This window comes from Gopherus evgoodei, chromosome 3, assembly GCF_007399415.2.
Source record: "Gopherus evgoodei ecotype Sinaloan lineage chromosome 3, rGopEvg1_v1.p, whole genome shotgun sequence".
Lineage (NCBI taxonomy): Eukaryota > Metazoa > Chordata > Testudines > Testudinidae > Gopherus > Gopherus evgoodei.
The window spans coordinates 89974927-89992668 of NC_044324.1; the positions used below are offsets into that span (position 1 = coordinate 89974927).

The following is a 17742-nucleotide window of genomic DNA, read 5'->3' on the forward strand; positions in this document are numbered from 1 at the left end:
ACGATTGTCAGTCCTGGGGAAGGGGGTGGGAGAACTCCGGCTGTGAGCCCTGGCAAAGGGGGTCCAGGCTGTCAGTACCTGCGGCGGGGCTCCAGCTGTCCGCACCCTGTGAGGCTGACAGCCGACAGGTGGTATAAGTAATGCAGTGTTGTGATGAAGTGGGAATGTTCTTGTGTTATTTGAATGCTGAGTGGGGAGTATTAAGCTGGCAGGGGAGTTGTGCTGGGACAGCCTGCATTGGGGAAAGGAGCACACCTGAGCATGTAACATGAGAACCCAGGAGGGGGGTTGGAGGCCAGGTGACACCTCTGCCCCGGAAACTGGACAAAGGACACAAAGGCTGGGGGAGGAGCCAAGGGGAGGCTGAGTGAGAGGCTGGAGGGAGTTTCAGTTTGGAGCTGGCTGGGAAATGGAGAGGGGCAACCCGACCAACAGGGCTGTGGTCTCCCTGTGGCCCCCAGATGGACCTAACTAAAGGGGGTCCTGTTGTCTGTATTGGCAAGACCTGTTTTGGACTGTGTTCCTGTTGTCTAATTAAACCTTCTGTTTTACTGGCTGGCTGAGAGTCACGGTGAATCCACTCCCACCCTCTGTGACATCATCATTGGAGGTTTTAAAGAACCTATTGGACAAAGAGCTGTCAGGGATGGTCTAAGTACAGTGCTGGATGGGATGATCTTTCTAGGACGATCCCAGCCCTACATTTCTAGGACTCTCTGAACTGTGGAGTTTAAATGGTGAGCCTCACAGTGAACTGCCCCAACAGCCTTCACCCAGCTCTAGTCCAATGTGAATTATTAACAAAATGAGCTGGTCCCTGATACGGAGAAGTCACAAGACCAGTGAGCACAGCAGGACATTCCCTATCAGATATACCTAGTGACAGTCGTTCCCCTGTAGTGCAGTGGGGGAAGCTAGGGAATCCAATGGTTCCTCTCGGATAAAGCTTTGCCGTACACAAACAGGGACTTGGCTTCCCTCACCAGGGGCGGCTCTAGATATTTTGCCACCCCAAGCACAGAGGGTCCGCTGGTTCCACAGCTCCAGTGGACCTCCCACAAGCTAGACAGGAGGGAAGATAACTCACCAGAACACAGTCCATTCCACTTACAACCCAGAATTCATCAGCAACACTGAATTCCCAGAAGAACAAAGAAGAGAATATGATTAAGAACCAGACCCCAGGTCACTAACTACAGGGATTAGAGCTAGCTTTGTGGGGATCCCAGAAGTGTGATTAGAGACCCCAAAGAGGCATTGAGCTGAAGGTTTCCAGCTCCACGGAGAAAGGGCAAGGGAGGAAGCCCCCACATCATGGTTACAGTGGACATTGAAGAAGCCTCAATTTCTCTGAAAGACGAAATCAGGCCTCTGAGCAATTGAAACAGATACTTCAAACAGTTTAATAGGAAATGTATGCACAGTACATACAAAATCTGGAGCTGGGATATTTACATATGACCTTGTTTGCGAGATACACGGCCAGGACCTGAAAAAGAAATGTGAAGAGTCATCACGATTTGTCCATTGCCGCTTTATACACATAAACAGAGTGGAGAATACTAGGGAATAACAATATGAGAACATGGACCGGGGATAAGCTGCTGGATACAGTAGAGAAAACAATCACCAAAACAGGAAACACTACAAGATTAGGGGAACCCATATTACTTAATAGAGTCAACTGTTACAGGAACATTTTCTCCCCATTGAAAACTATAAGCAATAACATCCCAGACTCCCTCTGAGTTTTGCCCTCCTCTGCTAACTGCTGCCTGGTGAATCCTCACAGTCCCTGAACCAGAGGGACAGTAAACTGGAGAAGGAGGTGGTGATGGAGACTAGAAACCTGACCATTCAGTGACCTTTTGCTATGAAGTGGAGGATCATAGTAGATAACTTTGGAGGATGAGTTAGATCTGCTGAGCACCTTCTCTGAAGGACAGAGCATCCTTATCTCCCAATAACATCAGTGGGAGTTTGAGAACACTCAGCAACTCATAGGCTTGGGCAAGACAAATACAAAGGCCTTGGGCGGCTAAAGTTAAGCACTGAAATCTGCAGGTAAAAGCCTAAATATCCATTATAGCCACCTGCAGAGGTCCTGATTAGGGCATTTAAATCTCTATCAGCATTGTTGTGTTTCAAATAGATATTTGAAAAACAAGGGGACTGATGTTTAAAGGCATATTTGGCCTTTGGTTGCCATCAGACAACTTGATGCCAGGTGAGTGGGTTTTTCAAACCCGGCTACCTAAACTCAAACTCCTAACAACCACGGGTAGGTGCATCAATAGGAGTGGGGTTAGTTGTGAAGTCACCCTTTTGCTGCCCTATGTTGCAGTGGAGCAGAGCAAAGTAGCCATAAAGCTGCCCTAAGAGGCAGCTAGGAATTCCCCAGCATGCGCAAATCCCTAACACCCAGAGAACCAGCATATAAAGTGTACAGCCAGTGTGGATGGCTGTATGTCACCAACTCCTAGCTTCCTGGCCAAGTATATGGGGTGCGAGCTGGGAACAGAAGATGGCACACACAGTGCGCATTGTGCTATAGCTGTCTCCAGTGCAGCAATGGATGTTACAAGACAGCATAATTTAGAACAACCCAGAGTCTAGAGCTCACGTGTATTTGAGGATCTGGGCCAGGACTTGGCTGTTACTATAGTAATGACCCCTGAGCAAGCAGTATAATGTACATGCTTATCACCGAGCTTGTCCAGAGGCTGCATGTCCATCAGAATGACTAGATGTCCTGCTGTGCAATAAAAATGCTTTGAGTAATAAAAATCAACCCAAGCTACTTTACAGGGCCTGATCCTTCTCTCACTTACAGCATCTGAGCAGTAGGACAATGGTGAATACTGCCCAGTATTATAGTTGCCTCTGTCTTGTTCCAATTTTGGGTAGCAGGAGCGAGGAGTGTAAAGGCCCTACTGTCACTCAAAAGTTAACCCCACCCCTTGACCAATAAGCCCTGCCCACCGGTCATCGGAAGCCCTACCCCATGAGGTATTACTTCCGGGGTCAAGGCAGACACATGACCGGAAGCAAGGTGTGTCATGTGACCCTTCTAAGAACTCCTTCTACTATACCAATCAGGATAGGTTTTGCACCGATAGGAACGCCCTGAGAGAAGATTTAACCAATCAGGGGGAGTTCTGGGGTTTGTGTGACCCTTCTAAGAACTCCTCCCACTGCCCTCTACCAATCAGGAGGGGCTTCAGCCACTAGAGACCACCCTGAGAGGAGATTAGACCAATTGGAGGGAATTCTGGGGCGGGGTGACCATCCAGAAGTGGTTCGTATGACCCCTCTAAGAACTCCTCCCACCGCCCTCTACCAGTCGCGATGGATTTTGGCTGCAGAGGACAGCCCCGAAAGGAGACTTGACCAAAATAGGGCAGGTTCTGGGATGGGGCGACCACCCAGAAGAGGGTCGTGTGACCCCTCTAAGAACTCCTCCCAATGCCCTCTGCCAATCAAAGTGCAGCACCATCACCCCATAAGTCTCAGCGCTGGGCAAAGGAGGCCATCTCTTACCAAGAAGACGTGTTTCAGAAATTGTGGAAAGGCTGAAAGGAAATGTGGACTCCTTTACCATCCCCCTGAGAACTTCAGACTTTGTTTTAGCCCCACGGACCTTGGGAATTGTGTGGAGAAAGTGCTACAGCAGCAACAGTTCCGAAGAGGATGAGGGAGCAGCCAAGGGGATTCCTTTGGCCCAGCCATTGATGGATATGCCAGAACCTGAACCCGAAGCCCAACCTTTCATGAGACACCCTGATGAGCATGGTGGCCTCTCGTTGTCCACCACCCTGGAGGAGGAAGGCGATCATTGCTTGGGGGAGTTACCGGCGGACAAGCTGAACAGAAAAGATGTCACTCAGGTAAATGAATGATTAAGAAGCAACAGTTGATGATGAGGTGTAATGAGGTTAGGAACCTGGGGTTGTGTAAATCTAAAAAACAAGCAGTGAGAACTTACACTTGTTTCTTGTCTGAGACAGCTCGATGATGCCTTTCTAGAGGACCCGGAGGCCCTGGACAACGTTGCATCAAGTAGCAAAGATGAACTGGGCCTGCTTTGTTTTTGCTGAATGTCGCTAAAAATTGTTGAAAAGGACTTTGAGGATGAAGGTTATAAGGAGCTTAGGAGAAGGTTTGACATGGAACTCGCTGACCCAGTGCCACATCGTGAGCTTAAAATTTAGGTGGACTATTGTATGCGTTGCTGTTTGTGCTGTTCTTAATCACTGTCTTAAGGAAAAGCTTTTTGAAGATTGTGATGGCTGTGTCATAGATGCCCCAGCCCAACGGCACCACGAGTGTGTGATTTGGACTTCAACTTTATATGTAAATTTGTAAATTTAAATATGTACATTTAAAAAAAAACATCTATTGAAAGGGGCTTTGTGACTATCTGCCTTTCTGTTAGAAAGTCTCTGGACCTTAAGTGAGCTAGAAGTTTTAATGGAGCCTCTTGGTTTCTTTTCAAGGAGCTGTATGTCTTTTAAATTAAAAAAATGGTTTGTGAGAATCTAATTTTTGTGTTTTTGTGCAAAAAAGGCATCTGTTTGCAGCAAAAAGCTGAAATGTATGTTGTGGGAGGGGGAAATCCTAAAAATGTGTTTACAGTGTAAGCATTCTGCCCAGCAGAGTTGGCAAGAACAAGGACTGGGTTCAGTATCTAGGAACTCCATTCCAATAACACAATGCAAAACTGGCTCAAGCCCCCAGCCAGTGGGGCACTGAGGCTCCCCTGCTACAAGCTAAAATCACCACTTACTGTGTTAAGTTGTAGGGGGACCTCAGTACTTGTTCACCATTAGCCCAAAATGAATACCGCTCTGCAGTCTGTAACCAAACTCCTCTTGAAATCAAAATTAGCACTAACATTACACAGTGGAGGCAATGGAATTGGGGGGTGGATCAGTCCATCACCAAGTACAAATACCTGTCCCCAGTCTCTCTCAATTTATTGGGTTTTGGAACCCATGTCCCTTGCCTAGCGAGTGCTACTTAGTTGAAGGTGAATCCCTCCATCATAAAAGGCCAAGTACAGTTCCACTGTCCTTGAGTCACATAATCAGGATAACAACACTTTATTCTTCCTGCCTCAATAACAGAGAAACTGGGGATCCCACAGTAGCCAAAGTGACTATTTGGGCTACTGTGGGCTCATGATCAGCCCCTGACGTTCTTTTCCACAGCTCACCACCAGATGTCAGGGTAGATCTCATCTTGACTCTGCTTACAACAGTAACACAAGCAGGGATGGTTCAGAGATGTGTTTGAGTACAATAGAGTTGACTCATTCTGTTGAACTGAATAGTTTTAACCATACTCCCACAGAATAGCGAAGGTAATTGTGATTACTTACCCTTGCTGCCATAGGGATAAATTTGACTGGTGTGCACGCATAGTAAGAGAGCTGGGTGGGTGAGTTCTGGTTAATAGGAAATGAAATAAAACCTCAGGAATTCGCAGTTGCTACTGGACAATTGAAATATAACCCCTGGAGTTGATCGAGCGCTATTGGACAGTTTAAAGGACCCAGGGGTTGGCAGAACTCTATTGGACAGTTTAAATATGACCTGGGAGTTGTTTGAATGCTATGGGTCACTCTTTCTAGCAATTCAAAGCTATTAAAAGTTTAAATTAATATATTTAAAAAAACAAACACCCCCCCCCCACACACACAAGGCTCTAAGCCAAAACTGAAATGTCTCAAGGGTTCACAAACCTTCACCATGCTTTAGAACAAGCATTTGCTCTAAAGATAATCAAACATTTAAAAGCTCTGGGGGGCTTATTATGGTTGTGATACAACCATTTTATTTCAGCCACCACTTCAAACTTTATGCATGAAAGAAACGTTTTAAAAAACAACTCCCAAAGAGATGTACTGATATCTGCCAAAGGTCCCCACTTGGGAATGGGGACAGTTACATTAAGGATTGGAGATTTACTGTTTAATACTGCAAGAAAGCCCCACAGAAAAATCTATTTTAACTAAAAGAAAAAAATGTAGCCGAAAGCAGCTCAGTTGTGCAGACAGCTTAATTCCTCCACCCCAGCTCACAAAAGCGAATGTTAGGAAGGGGCCTAAAGTCCTTAAGTATCTAGTATTTCAGAGCTGTAGCAATCAAATCAACCTGCTAGCTACTATTTTGAAGTCTGTTTGAAACAAAGGGTTAGGATGATATAAAAACCTCAGGTATTTTGGAGACTATTTTTTTTCAACAGAAACTCTCTTGAACAGCTGCTGGACTGCAAGAGGAGGTATGCTCCCTGTTTTAAACTCTGAAAATATATATGATATAATATCACTCGTTGGCCGTGCTGTCTTAGTAAATAATGATGCCTGTGTTTATTGCAGTGTGATCTGTTTAGCATGGAACCAGTAACTTTAAATTGCATTTCATCACCAGGCCAAGGTAAAAACCATTTTAACTGTAGTTTTGCTTAATAACTTCAGATACTACACAGGTTGTATAGGGATTTGGGGCTAATACTAACTAACAGTTTTTGCTTGTTCTTTAATCCAAAGGCCCAAACACACCTGGGGGGAACAGAACAAGCATGTGCCTGCAACACTTTATCCTGCAGTAGAAGATAACTTTCTGCAATTGGCTTTTAAGTGCATGTGGGTTTATTGAAAACTATTTTGTTGCAAACTGTGTTTCAAACTCTCTCTCTCTGTAAAACATAGGTGGGATTTTTTTTTTAAAGTATATGACTGCAAATTGATGGTAATGGTGTGTTTCAAACTAACAAGGTGGGTTTTTTTTGTGTACAAAATGTGTTTTAAACTGGATTTTAAAAGTTGATTTTAAAAGCAGTTTGGTTTTTATTTTGCAAAATGAGGTGTGTTTAAAAAAAAGTTTGTGGGTTTGTTGTTTTAAAGTGGTAGAAATAAACTCAAAACTCCTGTATGTTGTACAGCCTGAAATGGATTATTTTGTTTTAAAGCTATGACTTTTTAAATTGAAAAATACCCTAATGAATGTTTTATTTTTAAGTTTACAAGACAGTTTCATGTGATTTATAATAGTAATAATAATAATATTCTCTGCTTCACAAACCTACCTAATACCAGCAGCGTGAGAGACCCTGACGAACTCTTTCAGTACCTGTTTTGCTCCAACTACAAGGTTTCATCCTGCGAGTTTTTCGACGATGAAAGAGCATGAGTGTCTTGGAAGGATGCAAAAGACCGGTACTCTGTCTTTGGAAATACCAATGTTTTCATAGCCTCTTTCATCACTGCTTATGCCCGCTTAGAACTATACAACCTGCTAGATAGGTTGCAAGAGCGGTGACCATACCATGACACTGACTTGGTGATATTTGTGAAAAGGGAGGATGACTGGAATCCCCCTCTGCGGGATTATTTAGGGGACCTCACAAGCAAGATCCCGCCAGATCAACACATCACCAAGTCTGTGTCGGCAAGCCCGAAAACCTACGGGTATAAGCTGTCGGGAGGAAAGGCCTGTATGAAAGTCAAAGCTATTACCCTGAACGTAGCAAACTGTGAAAAGATCAACTTTCACAGTTTGAAAGATCTAGTCCTGGACTATTGCACAGGCCTGTGAGAAAACACCTCCAAAAAGATAGAGGTGCAGCAGCCCTCTATCATAAGGAACAAAAATCAGTGGCAAATAGAGACGACAAAAACCCTTAAGAAAACACAGAAAGTCGTTTCCAACAAGAGGGTCCTAGAAGAAGAGTTTAAAACCCTGTCCTACGGCTTTTAAAATGGATCCGAGGTGGAAACACCCCTTTTCTGCAATTCTTGTGCGGCCTAGCAACTGAGGGAAAAGTTACTTTACAAGAAATGTGTTGGATAATGCCAAACAAACGTTGTCTGTTATGCCTGAGAGTACTGAATAACATGGCTATAAAAATCATTGCAAGATATGCTTGTTGAAACATGTTTTGAGCAAGGCTAGATATGCCCAAGAATTTAAATTTAGTTTTTACAAAATTCATCACCATCCGGTCGTTTTGCACTAAGTCGTTAGAATACAATTTTAAAATCTGGTCAAAAGATAAACCCTTGCTACGATGATGTAAAAAAACACGCAGTGATCGCTGCAGGCGACAGGGTGGGGGGTCTTGTAATTGTCTATTGTGAAACACATTGTCTGTGGCATTTTTGTTTAAAAATGTCATAATGCTTTTAGGAAACAACACGCTATTCGGGGAGGTGCCCGTATGAGTCAAAAAACTCTCCACGGTTACACTTCACCAGATACAAGGTGAGCCAGTGTTCACCAGGTTGGTTATGTGGATGCGTGTTGACCACCAAACCTAAAGGTCTCTGAGACAGCTTGCTGCCAGGGAGCCAATCATAAGGGGATTCTTTTTTGTGTAAGAGGTCATTGATGAGACACGTGAGAGCTGCACGGTGCCCATGTTCACATATAGCCAAGCAGAACATTTCTTCTCTGATTTGTCTCTATGACGTTGTCAAAAACCCCATACACGATCATACTGACGGTGATGGCTAAAGCCATCTCAAAACCTATTTCTGCTCTCAGGTTCCCAGTTTTAATCAGGGAACAGTGATCGGCGCATTCCTGGTCGGGAGACAGGTCAAAGGCAAAGAAGGTGTAACCCTGTGCAAACTCCTCACGGTTGATTAACAGAGAACGATCTTTCATGTGTTTACCAGCTGTCTGTACCAGATTCATGTATTCTCTCACGCAGCATCCTGCCTCAAAGCCTGGTTGCAGAGGCTTGGTTACAGAATATTCCACCCATGCCAGCCCCGTACATCCAGGAAGGGCATATCCCGCCTGGGCTTTGTAACAGTTCCTGTAGATGGTGGGGTCGCTGTAATTTTTTAGGATCGCCTTAATGTGTTACCTTTTAGAAACCTCGCTCTCTCCGAGGACACTGGTGCACCTTGACGATCACCTTGCCAAAGCGAAATAAGACGTGTCTGTTCTGATCTGTCTTTATTTCAATGGTAATGGTATCGATGTGGTGTTTTCTGACAGGAACGTAATGAGGTTTATCGTAGGTGATGGTGACAAACTCCTTGTTCCTTCCTTGGACAGGGACACAGCGTAACAGGGGAACAGAAAAGTCCCCCACAAACTGGTGTTCTACAATATCTGTGAACAGACACAAAAAGTTAAAAGCCCTGTGATGTCTGCTGAGAAGGGGAGTTTTTGGAGGCTGTGCTTGGGACCCAAACCTAGAATGTTAGCTAGCTCCCTGCTGGTAGAAAACATATAAGTAAAATCGGCGGATTTAAGACTAACTTTTCTACCCACAGGGTCGTAGTTCATGACCACCTCAGGTGGTTTGGGATGATAAGCCACAGTACTGTTCATATGATCCAATAATTCGGGTATGGACAAGTAATAACCTCGTCGTAGGATAAAATTCCATGCCATATCTCCAAAGGTGATTTCAAAAGAGGTGTCTTCGTTGATAGTGTTCCAGTTGTGCGGGTATTGTATTTCCACTATGCCCACCTCCCAGGCACTCCGGAGATCCCAGGGCTTAATTAGCCGTATTGTAAAGTTCAAGCTGTGTTTTGAGGAAAAACTGCAGAGCTGGCATTGCTGGGCAAAGTAATGTAGAACCCGCTGTCGCTCATTTTTCTCTCTGTCTTTGCAGGAGGAATCTTTTTGTTTGTTTGTTTTGTTCATGTCTAAATGTCACAGAGTTGAAAAGCTTCCACTCAGCTGTTAAACTTATCACCCCCCAACCATTTCACCAGTAGCTGCTTTTTTCTCCCTTTTCCTTTATCTGCTAGAACTTTTTCGATCCTGTAAATCCTGTCTTGTTTGGGGTTTACTTTTTGTAATTCTTCAGGGTAAAAAGATCTAGTAACTGTCTCACCCTCGTAATCTTTTAATCAGTATACAGGTCTCTGGCTCCTGGTTAAGGCTTCATCCACTATAAATATCTCATCAGTAAACGTCTGTTCATAACCTTTTTCAAAGGCTCCTTTGATTTTAGATAGTCTCACGTGCTCACCTTTTCTAAAAGAGGCAACAACCAGTTTTACTTTAAAACCATCTCTATAAACCATTTTCCATATCTTCAGAGAATGTGAAGGATTAACATCAGCGGGTCTGGTACGTATAGTTCTGTGAAAGCTCTGGTTGTAACTCTTTATAAAGTCAGATAACACGTCAATGTAGCGAAAGGTGTTATGGGCTGTAAAATATCTCCACATCCTCCACATCTTTTTAAATTTCTGTTAAATCGCTGCTTTGACTTCATTATTAGTAACAAAATGGTGAACGCTGTGCCATTTTAACAACCTGCCATAAGGTTTGTTTAAAAATTCTTTCCACCGATGGGTTTGTAATTTTTCAGGCACGACCTTCGCTAAAAATAGCTTTAAAGGCCTTGGATACCTCACCACTCGTCTTGTCTTTTAGGCCTAAGGCCCAGGCATATTTGGACAGAATGTCTATCACCTTTAAGATGTACTTAAAGCCTCTGTTGTGTTTGGAGAACCGGTGCACATCTACCAAATTTGCCTGCCATTGCGCGTCCACATCTGAAACAATGGTCTTCTTTCTTTTAAAACGTATTCGAGCCGGTTTGTGTAAAGTGTAAGTCTCCTGGTGTGAAAGCCAAGCCGTTGCCTGTCTTCTATTTAAAGTTTTACTATGCTTTTTGGCCACTGGAAAAAGAGGATTCATGCCGCCAAAGCTCCCAGCTTCCCTGGGGGTATAATATATTTTTTTTAACAGAGCCGTCTGTGGAGACAGGACTGTTCCTGATACTGTCTTTTACTAACACAAGTATGGAGGGGGATACAGTCATATGGACATGTTTAAATAAGTTTAATTAATTGCCTGGTTTAACACAACCTTTGACAGCCGCCTGTAAAAATGGATACCATGACCCCTACAATGAGGGACTCTGAGCTGGTTCATTCTTCTATTTTGTCCTTTTCCAGATTTTCCTCTTGAGATCTGCATCTCAGACAGGAGCAAAAACAGCTGATGCACGACAGGGCTACCGATGTGTAAGTTCTCAAAGGCTTCTTGAAAGGCATCGTTGACCTGTTGAGAGATTTTCAGACAAAAAACAGTTAGCCCCCCACTGCTTGTTCTTAGATTTATGCAATGCCAGGTCGATTCTTAACCCCATTATACCCCCATGATTAACCGTCGCTTCTTAATCATTCATTTACCTGAGTGACGTCTTTCCCGTTCACCTTGTCCGCTGGTGACTCCCCCAAGCCATGATCCTCTTCCAACTTTGGGGGGGTGGACAATGAGAGGCTGTCACACTCATCAGGGTTCTTCACGAGGCAGGGCCGGCTCTAATATTTTTGGTGCCCCGAACGAAAACAAAGCGCACTCCCCCCTTAAGCATCGTGTCGCCCAAGTCCCCGCCCCCCGAGCGTCACGTTGCCCAAGTCCCCGCCCCCAAAACATCGCGCTGCAAAAGTCCCCGCCCCCCCGAGCATGGCGCCACCTCGCCTGAGTCCCCGCCCCCCCTGAGTGTGGCGCCGCCTCGCCCAAGTCCCCGCCCCCTCCCAGCGTCGCGTCGCCCAAGTCCTCTGCCCCTCCCGAGTTTCGTATCACCCAAGTCCCCGCCCCCCCCAAGTGCTGTGCTGCTAAAGCCCTCCCCAGCCGAGCGCCACGCCGCCCAAGTCCTCGCCCCCCAGCATGGTGCCACGCCTCCCAAGCCCCGCCTCCTCCCAGCGCCACCCGGCCGAACCAAAAAAAACCAAAAACAAACCCCGAGTGCTGCCCCGTCCCGAGGTGCCACCCCAAGCACATGCTTGGTGGGCTGGTGTCTGGAGCTGGCCCTGTCACAAGGGTTCGGGGTCGGGTTCTGAGGTATCTATCCATGGTTGAGTCAAAGGGCCCTCCTCGGAACTGTCACTGCTATAGTGCTTTATCCATACAAGCCCAAAGGTCTTCAGGGCTAAAACAAAGTCCGACGTTCTCGGGGGGTGGTAAAGGAGTCCATGTCTCCTCTCAGCCTTTCCACAATTCATAAAACACGTCTTCTTGGTAAGAGATGGCCTCCTCTGCCCAGCGCTGGGACTTACGGGGTGATGGTGCTGTACTCTGACTGGTAGAGGGCATTGGAAGGAGTTCTTAAAGGGGTCACATGACCCTCTTCTGGGCCGTTCACCCCTTCCGAGAACCTACCCTATTTCGGTCAAGTCTCCTCTTGGGGCAGTCCTATGCAGCTGAAACCCATCGCAATTGGTAAAGGGTGGTGGGAGGAGTTCTAAGGGGGTCACATGAAGCACTTCCGGACGGGTCACCCCATCCCAGAATTCCCCCCAGTTGGTCAAATCTCCTCTTGGGGTGATCCCCAGTGGCTGAAACCCCTCCTGATCAGTAGACAGCGGTGGGAGGAGTTCTCAGAGGGGTCACACAAATCACTTCCGGACAGGTCACCCTTCCCCGGAACTCCCCCTGATTGGTCAAATCTTCTCTTGGGGCATTCCTATTGGGGCGAAACCCATCCTGATTGGTAGAGGACAGTGGGAGGAGTTCTTAGAGGGGTCACATGAAACATCTTGCTTCTGGTCAGGTGTCCGCCTTGGGGCTTCCGATGACCGGTGGGCAGGGCTTATTGGGTCAAGGGTGGGGTTAACATTTGATTAATGGTAGGGCCCTTATACTACTGGAGTGCCTTGTTCTGTTTGTCTCCGTTCCGCTTCATTCCTCAAGCACTCCACCAGAACAGATGTCACTTATGATCTCAGTTGCCGCCAGCTGGACAGTGGGACTTGCGTCTTTCTCTAGCACCTGGAGAGCTGAAATTACAGAGGACAACACGTTAGTGAACAGACTGTCAAATCACAGCTAAGTGTGATCACAGTACCTTGAAGTATGTGAGCAAAATGATCACATGGAAAAATGTGAAACTGGGCTCAGCCCTTCTATTGGGGTGGAAAATACATGAGAGATGAATAGGCCTCACTTTTCATATAGTCCCCTGTGCCTGAAATAGCTGGAGACTTATTACCTCTGAATACCACGCTACAGCAGCTCTCCAATACAAACAAAGCTTTAGGTTCCCCCATTGGTTCCTTCCATGCTCCCAACTATGGGGAGACCCTGACTCTACCAGAAAGTCATCCACTCTGCAGCAAATGGAAGAAGAACCATTGTTTCAATAGCTTCCACTTTTCCAGCTCTATTCAGGAGCCACTGCCTGAGCTCAACTAAACCTGGAATTTATCAGAGGCCAGGGCCAAGCTGGTTTGTGCATGATACAGGGCACCTACTGGAAGAAAAATTGCTGGTGGGAAATTGGGGGTAGCAGAAAGTGGCTACAACTTCTTCTCACTTGGGGAGTCCACAGAGAGCCAATAAAGCCCAAAGTGTGGATAGCACTGGCTGGGGAGGGGGCATTGCCAGGACAACCAGGAGATGCACTGACTCATATCATACCTTCTGCAGCTTCCTCCTTCAGGGGAAATTAAAGCCGACTTTCTACTGGGCAAGAGTGAATTTGTCCTTTGATGTGTGGCTGATGCACTTTGCACCAGTGGTATCAGTTACTGCTGCTTGTCAGCTAAATTCCTTTATAACAACTCACTAATGAGCAGGACTTCAGCTGTATTTATTACTTACACATCAGCAGATATCCCCGGTACAGCCATTTCATACGCTGCTTGTCTCTGTGTTTCAGGATGATGCCTAAATACAAAATGTAAAATAAACAACAACAACAACAACAAAACCTTCCCTTGTTGAGTGCAAAGTGATATTGGCAGCCCTGAGACAGGCCTTTGGGATTTCTTACTGTGGGCCTACGGGTGAGCTGTGGGCAAGAGGATTCTGGAGCAGGTTAGAGTCCACACTGAAGAGAATGAGAGAGACGTTTTTTAAAAAGACTGTTTACAGAAACCTCATTTGCTTGAAACAGTCTGTGTGCCTCTTGCCACTGCAGTCAGTTACTGGAGACATACTAAGAGAGTGTCTTGGCCTAGTGGTCTGAGCAAAGGACTGGGGCCAGGAATGAGTGAGTTCTAAGCAGGGATCTCACAAGGTGACTGACAAGTGAGCCTTAGATGAGCCACAATGCCTGCCTGTCTCCCATGGGTGTGCTAGGGAGAAGAGGGCACAGGGCCAAAGAGGAGGAACCTAATGGTTCCTTGACAAGGTGCTGTGGCCAGGAAGGTGAAACAGCAGGCGCTATGGGCAGGTGGGCTGCATGCCTCCCAGTGATGAAGTCGCGGTGAGGAGCACTGAACAGCACTGGGTAGGTCTGCACTTTGAGCTAGGGGTATCATTCCCAGTTCAATGGGACGGGCCCACACTAGCTCTGACAGCGCTGGCATGCTACAATTAGTATGTAGCTAAGGCAGCACAAGCAGTGGGAGGAGCAGCCACCTTGGGAATAGACTTTGGGGTTGGGATGGGATCATACTTGGGGTGGTTGAACCTCCTGCTGCTCCTGCCATCACAGCTACTCTCTATTTTTAGCACACAGGGCTAGGCGGGTGTGTCTCATCAAGCTGGGAATTATACCCCCAGCTCAAAGTGTAACCATGCCCTACGTGATGGTGTCCCAGCCGCTACTGCAAAATGATTGCACCGTGCCTTCCCTGCAACAATCCCGAAGCACTTCATAGCAACTAATGAATTCTTTCTCCCACCACCCTGGAGAGGCAGGGACATTAACATCTCCATCTATGGGTGGGAAGCTGAGGCACAGAGAGAGTAATGGCAGCTCAGCGCTGCACAGTGGGATTTTTTCTGTCTCCCTCAATGGGAAAATCAAAAGGGACACTGGGCATCATCTCTCACCAGCTAACTTGGCGGCAGCTGCCCGGATCCCTTCCCAGCTGCTGTAGAAGTACGTGATGGTGTTTTTGTATAAGTTCTCCAGCAGCTCTGTATTCTCTTTGGCCTAGAGGAAATCAGGGACACATGAGCTCTCTCTGGCTAGAAGTGCCCTTTGACTGCCAGCACATGCTTTTACAAACCACAGGTAAATATGGGAAAGAACAGGTGGCTGGGTAGAAGTGGGAAAAATGGGAATCTGGGCCAGATTCACATTTCTCGTCACCCTCCCTCATATACCCCACCCTTACCGTTATTTACATTGTCCATCACACATCCCCCCCAACACACCCCTCTAAACCACCACAAGGCACTCCAGTCAATAATCTCACACAGTTCAACGGCTCACTCACAAGGTGTTTGCAAATGTCCTCCTGGAGCTCTGTAGGATTCAGCTCATCTGTGCCATCAAGGTGCTTATTAATCGCACGTTGGAGTCTCTTCAGTCCCAAAAACGGGAAACAGAGGTGAAATGTAGCTCTGCATTTCTGAAAAAGAGTGTCACACCATTGAATTGTTCCCTACCGAGTGCTGTGTTCAATCAAAGGGAACTCCTCTGCGTGACTGTGCATCTATTCCAGGATAAAAAGGGATTCCTCTGGATGTAATTGGCAGAAACATGCAGGAATGACTAATAGAGGGGAGAGCTTCCACTGAAAACTGGAGGTAGCATCAATGCCTTTTGGGAACAGTTATACCGATGAAAGCTGCATCACCAGGCACAGCTGTGGTCTCTCCTCTGTTCTGAGGAGGCAGGAGCCTGGGGTGCAGAGAGAGACAGGAACAGAGACCTGTAGGGGTAAGACCCATGACCTATCCTGAATTCTGGTGAAGCAGCCATGGACCAACCCGGCTGGAACTGACTCAGCAGGAGGGCAATGAACTAGGGGGAGAATTTGGGCCTCCACAACAGGCAGGAATAGCAGAGCTCCCCTGGCATTGGGAGGAAGATTCCTTTGGCTTAGGAAATAAGTCACTGTCAGTCTTACCATTGAAACCTTGGGGTCTGGGTCTTGCAGGTGCAGCAAAAGTGTGACCCAGCTCTTTCGAACCTGCTCGGTGAAATAGGCCTTCCATTTTTTCTTTGTCAACTGAGCCAGGATGCCAAATAGGACAAAGGCCACTGAGCGAAGAGCAGCATCCTCCTACAGCCAAAACAACCCCACAACTTGGTAAGTAAGAGATAATCCCATCACACACCTCACACAGCCATCTCTTCTACGCTAAAGTAGAGTGATTCCAACTACAGCTAGTCAGAAAAACTTTAATTAACCAATTTTTTGTTCAAATTTGCTGATTCATAAAAATACTTTAGAGCCAGTTCAATTTTGATGAAATTCCTCCGGAAGCCAGGCAGGGGTCCTTAGAAACCTGCCTGGTGTCTTGCCAGTGCACCCATCCAGCAGCCAATCTAGCAGGCTCACTGGGATTGTAGGCTTCCAAGTCCCCAGCTTCAGGGGGAGAGATAGCTCAGTGGTTTGAGCATTGGCCTGCTAAACCCAGGGTTGTGAGTTCAGTCCCTGAGGGGGCCATTTGGGGAACTGGGGTAAAAAGCTGGGAATTGGTCCTGCTTTGAGCAGGGGGTTGGACCTCCTAAGGTCCCTTCTGATTCTATGACCCTCAGAGTCCTGGCTCTCAAATTTGCAGCTCTCTAGTTCCCAGCACCAGGATAGTCTGAGAGCAGACTGCCCTGGGCCAAGGCTTCCAAGAGAGCTAGGCTGAGCATAGTAATTCTGTTTCACAAGGAGTTTTGAAGTTTGGGGAGAGGGGTTCCCACAAATAGGAACAAAACCAAAATTTGAAATCTCAAAATTCTCTGCTAAACAGAATTATCATTCCAACCCTTTCATATATAAATGGTATAGAGCAGGCCCCAAACTCTGTAACCCCCTTTTCATGGTTATCTAGCTACCTAATCTAGTATTCAGACTTTCTTTGAGGTTCTCAGTGGCAATAAAGAAGAACAGAAGGGTGAGACTGTGGGAGCAGGGATGTCATCCCCATCCTCCTAATGTTCTCCTCTTCCACAAAACACCTCTCTTCCCTGGGGCCGAAAATCTCTGCACTCTGACATGAGCAATGCCCAGGGAGTTCCCATCACACATCGTAAATGGAGTCTAATCAAGATCGGTTGAACTGGGGTTGGAGAGTTCTGTTCACATACATCATCAAAGTAGGTCCGGATCTGTTGGGTGAGGTCTCTGAAGGAAGAACCGATGTCCTTCTCTTTCAGCTTCTTCAGGACTTTGGCCAGTGCATTCATGCTCTCGCCAATGACTTCAGAACTGAAAATGTCATGTAAGGCCCCGATCAGTATGTCCAGAAGAAACTTCTTGTGCTTTTTCACCTGGACAAACAGATGACATTAAAGAACAATTATCACTGATCACAATTCTAAGAAGTTTTCTTTAGCAGTTATGAAGCAGTGGGAATTTCATCAACCCCTTCTCACCCCAGAGACCTATAGCTATATTTCAGACCAGGTGCTAGCTACAATGAGCCAAACTCGGTGCCATAATACACCTGTGTAATCCTATTATTAGATTTCTAGTTACTTAGATTCCAAGGCCAAAAGGAACCACGGTGATTATCCGGTCTGACCTCCTGCATAACACAGAACTTCCCCAAAATAGTTTCTGTTGGAACTAGAGTGTATCTTTTAGAAAAACATCCAATCTTGATTTTAAAATGGCTAGTGACAGAGAATCCACCACAACCTTTGGCAAATTGTTCCAATGGTTACTTAAAATTACCATTAAAAATGGATGCCTTATTCCCAGTCTGAATGAGTCTAGCTTCATTTTTCCCCATTGAATCTTGTTATACCTTTGTTTGCTAATGGGAAGAACCCATTACCAAAATTTGTTCCCCATGTGAGTAGTTATAGACTGTCCTCAAGTCAGTCCTTAACCTTCTCTTCGTAAAGCTAAATAGATTGAGC

At 46.1% G+C, this 17742-nt stretch overlaps 1 protein-coding gene and 2 long non-coding RNA genes across 3 annotated transcripts; 1 reads left to right on the top strand and 2 right to left on the bottom strand.

The window, feature by feature from the left end:
- Nucleotides 1-1377: 1377 nt before the first annotated feature.
- On the bottom strand, nt 1378-3277 carry LOC115648421. The gene is made up of 2 exons (XR_003999551.1): nt 2832-3277; nt 1378-1489 (listed from the first exon to the last, which is right to left on the bottom strand). It is a non-coding gene; the product is annotated as an uncharacterized LOC115648421 (long non-coding RNA).
- A 2721-nt stretch (nt 3278-5998) lies between these two features.
- Nucleotides 5999-10969, top strand: LOC115648419. Its single transcript, XR_003999550.1, has 3 exons — nt 5999-6437; nt 6551-8264; nt 10937-10969. It is a non-coding gene; the product is annotated as an uncharacterized LOC115648419 (long non-coding RNA).
- Nucleotides 10970-11723: 754 nt separating this feature from the next.
- Nucleotides 11724-17389, bottom strand: LOC115648418 (maestro heat-like repeat-containing protein family member 2B). Its single transcript, XM_030556014.1, has 6 exons — nt 16966-17389; nt 15791-15946; nt 15155-15289; nt 14766-14868; nt 13587-13652; nt 11724-12763 (listed from the first exon to the last, which is right to left on the bottom strand). Exons 1-6 carry the CDS (start codon nt 17062-17064, stop codon nt 12666-12668), a joined length of 657 nt encoding a protein of 218 aa, XP_030411874.1. The 5' UTR covers nt 17065-17389; the 3' UTR covers nt 11724-12665.
- Between the last annotated feature and the right edge of the window lie 353 nt (nt 17390-17742).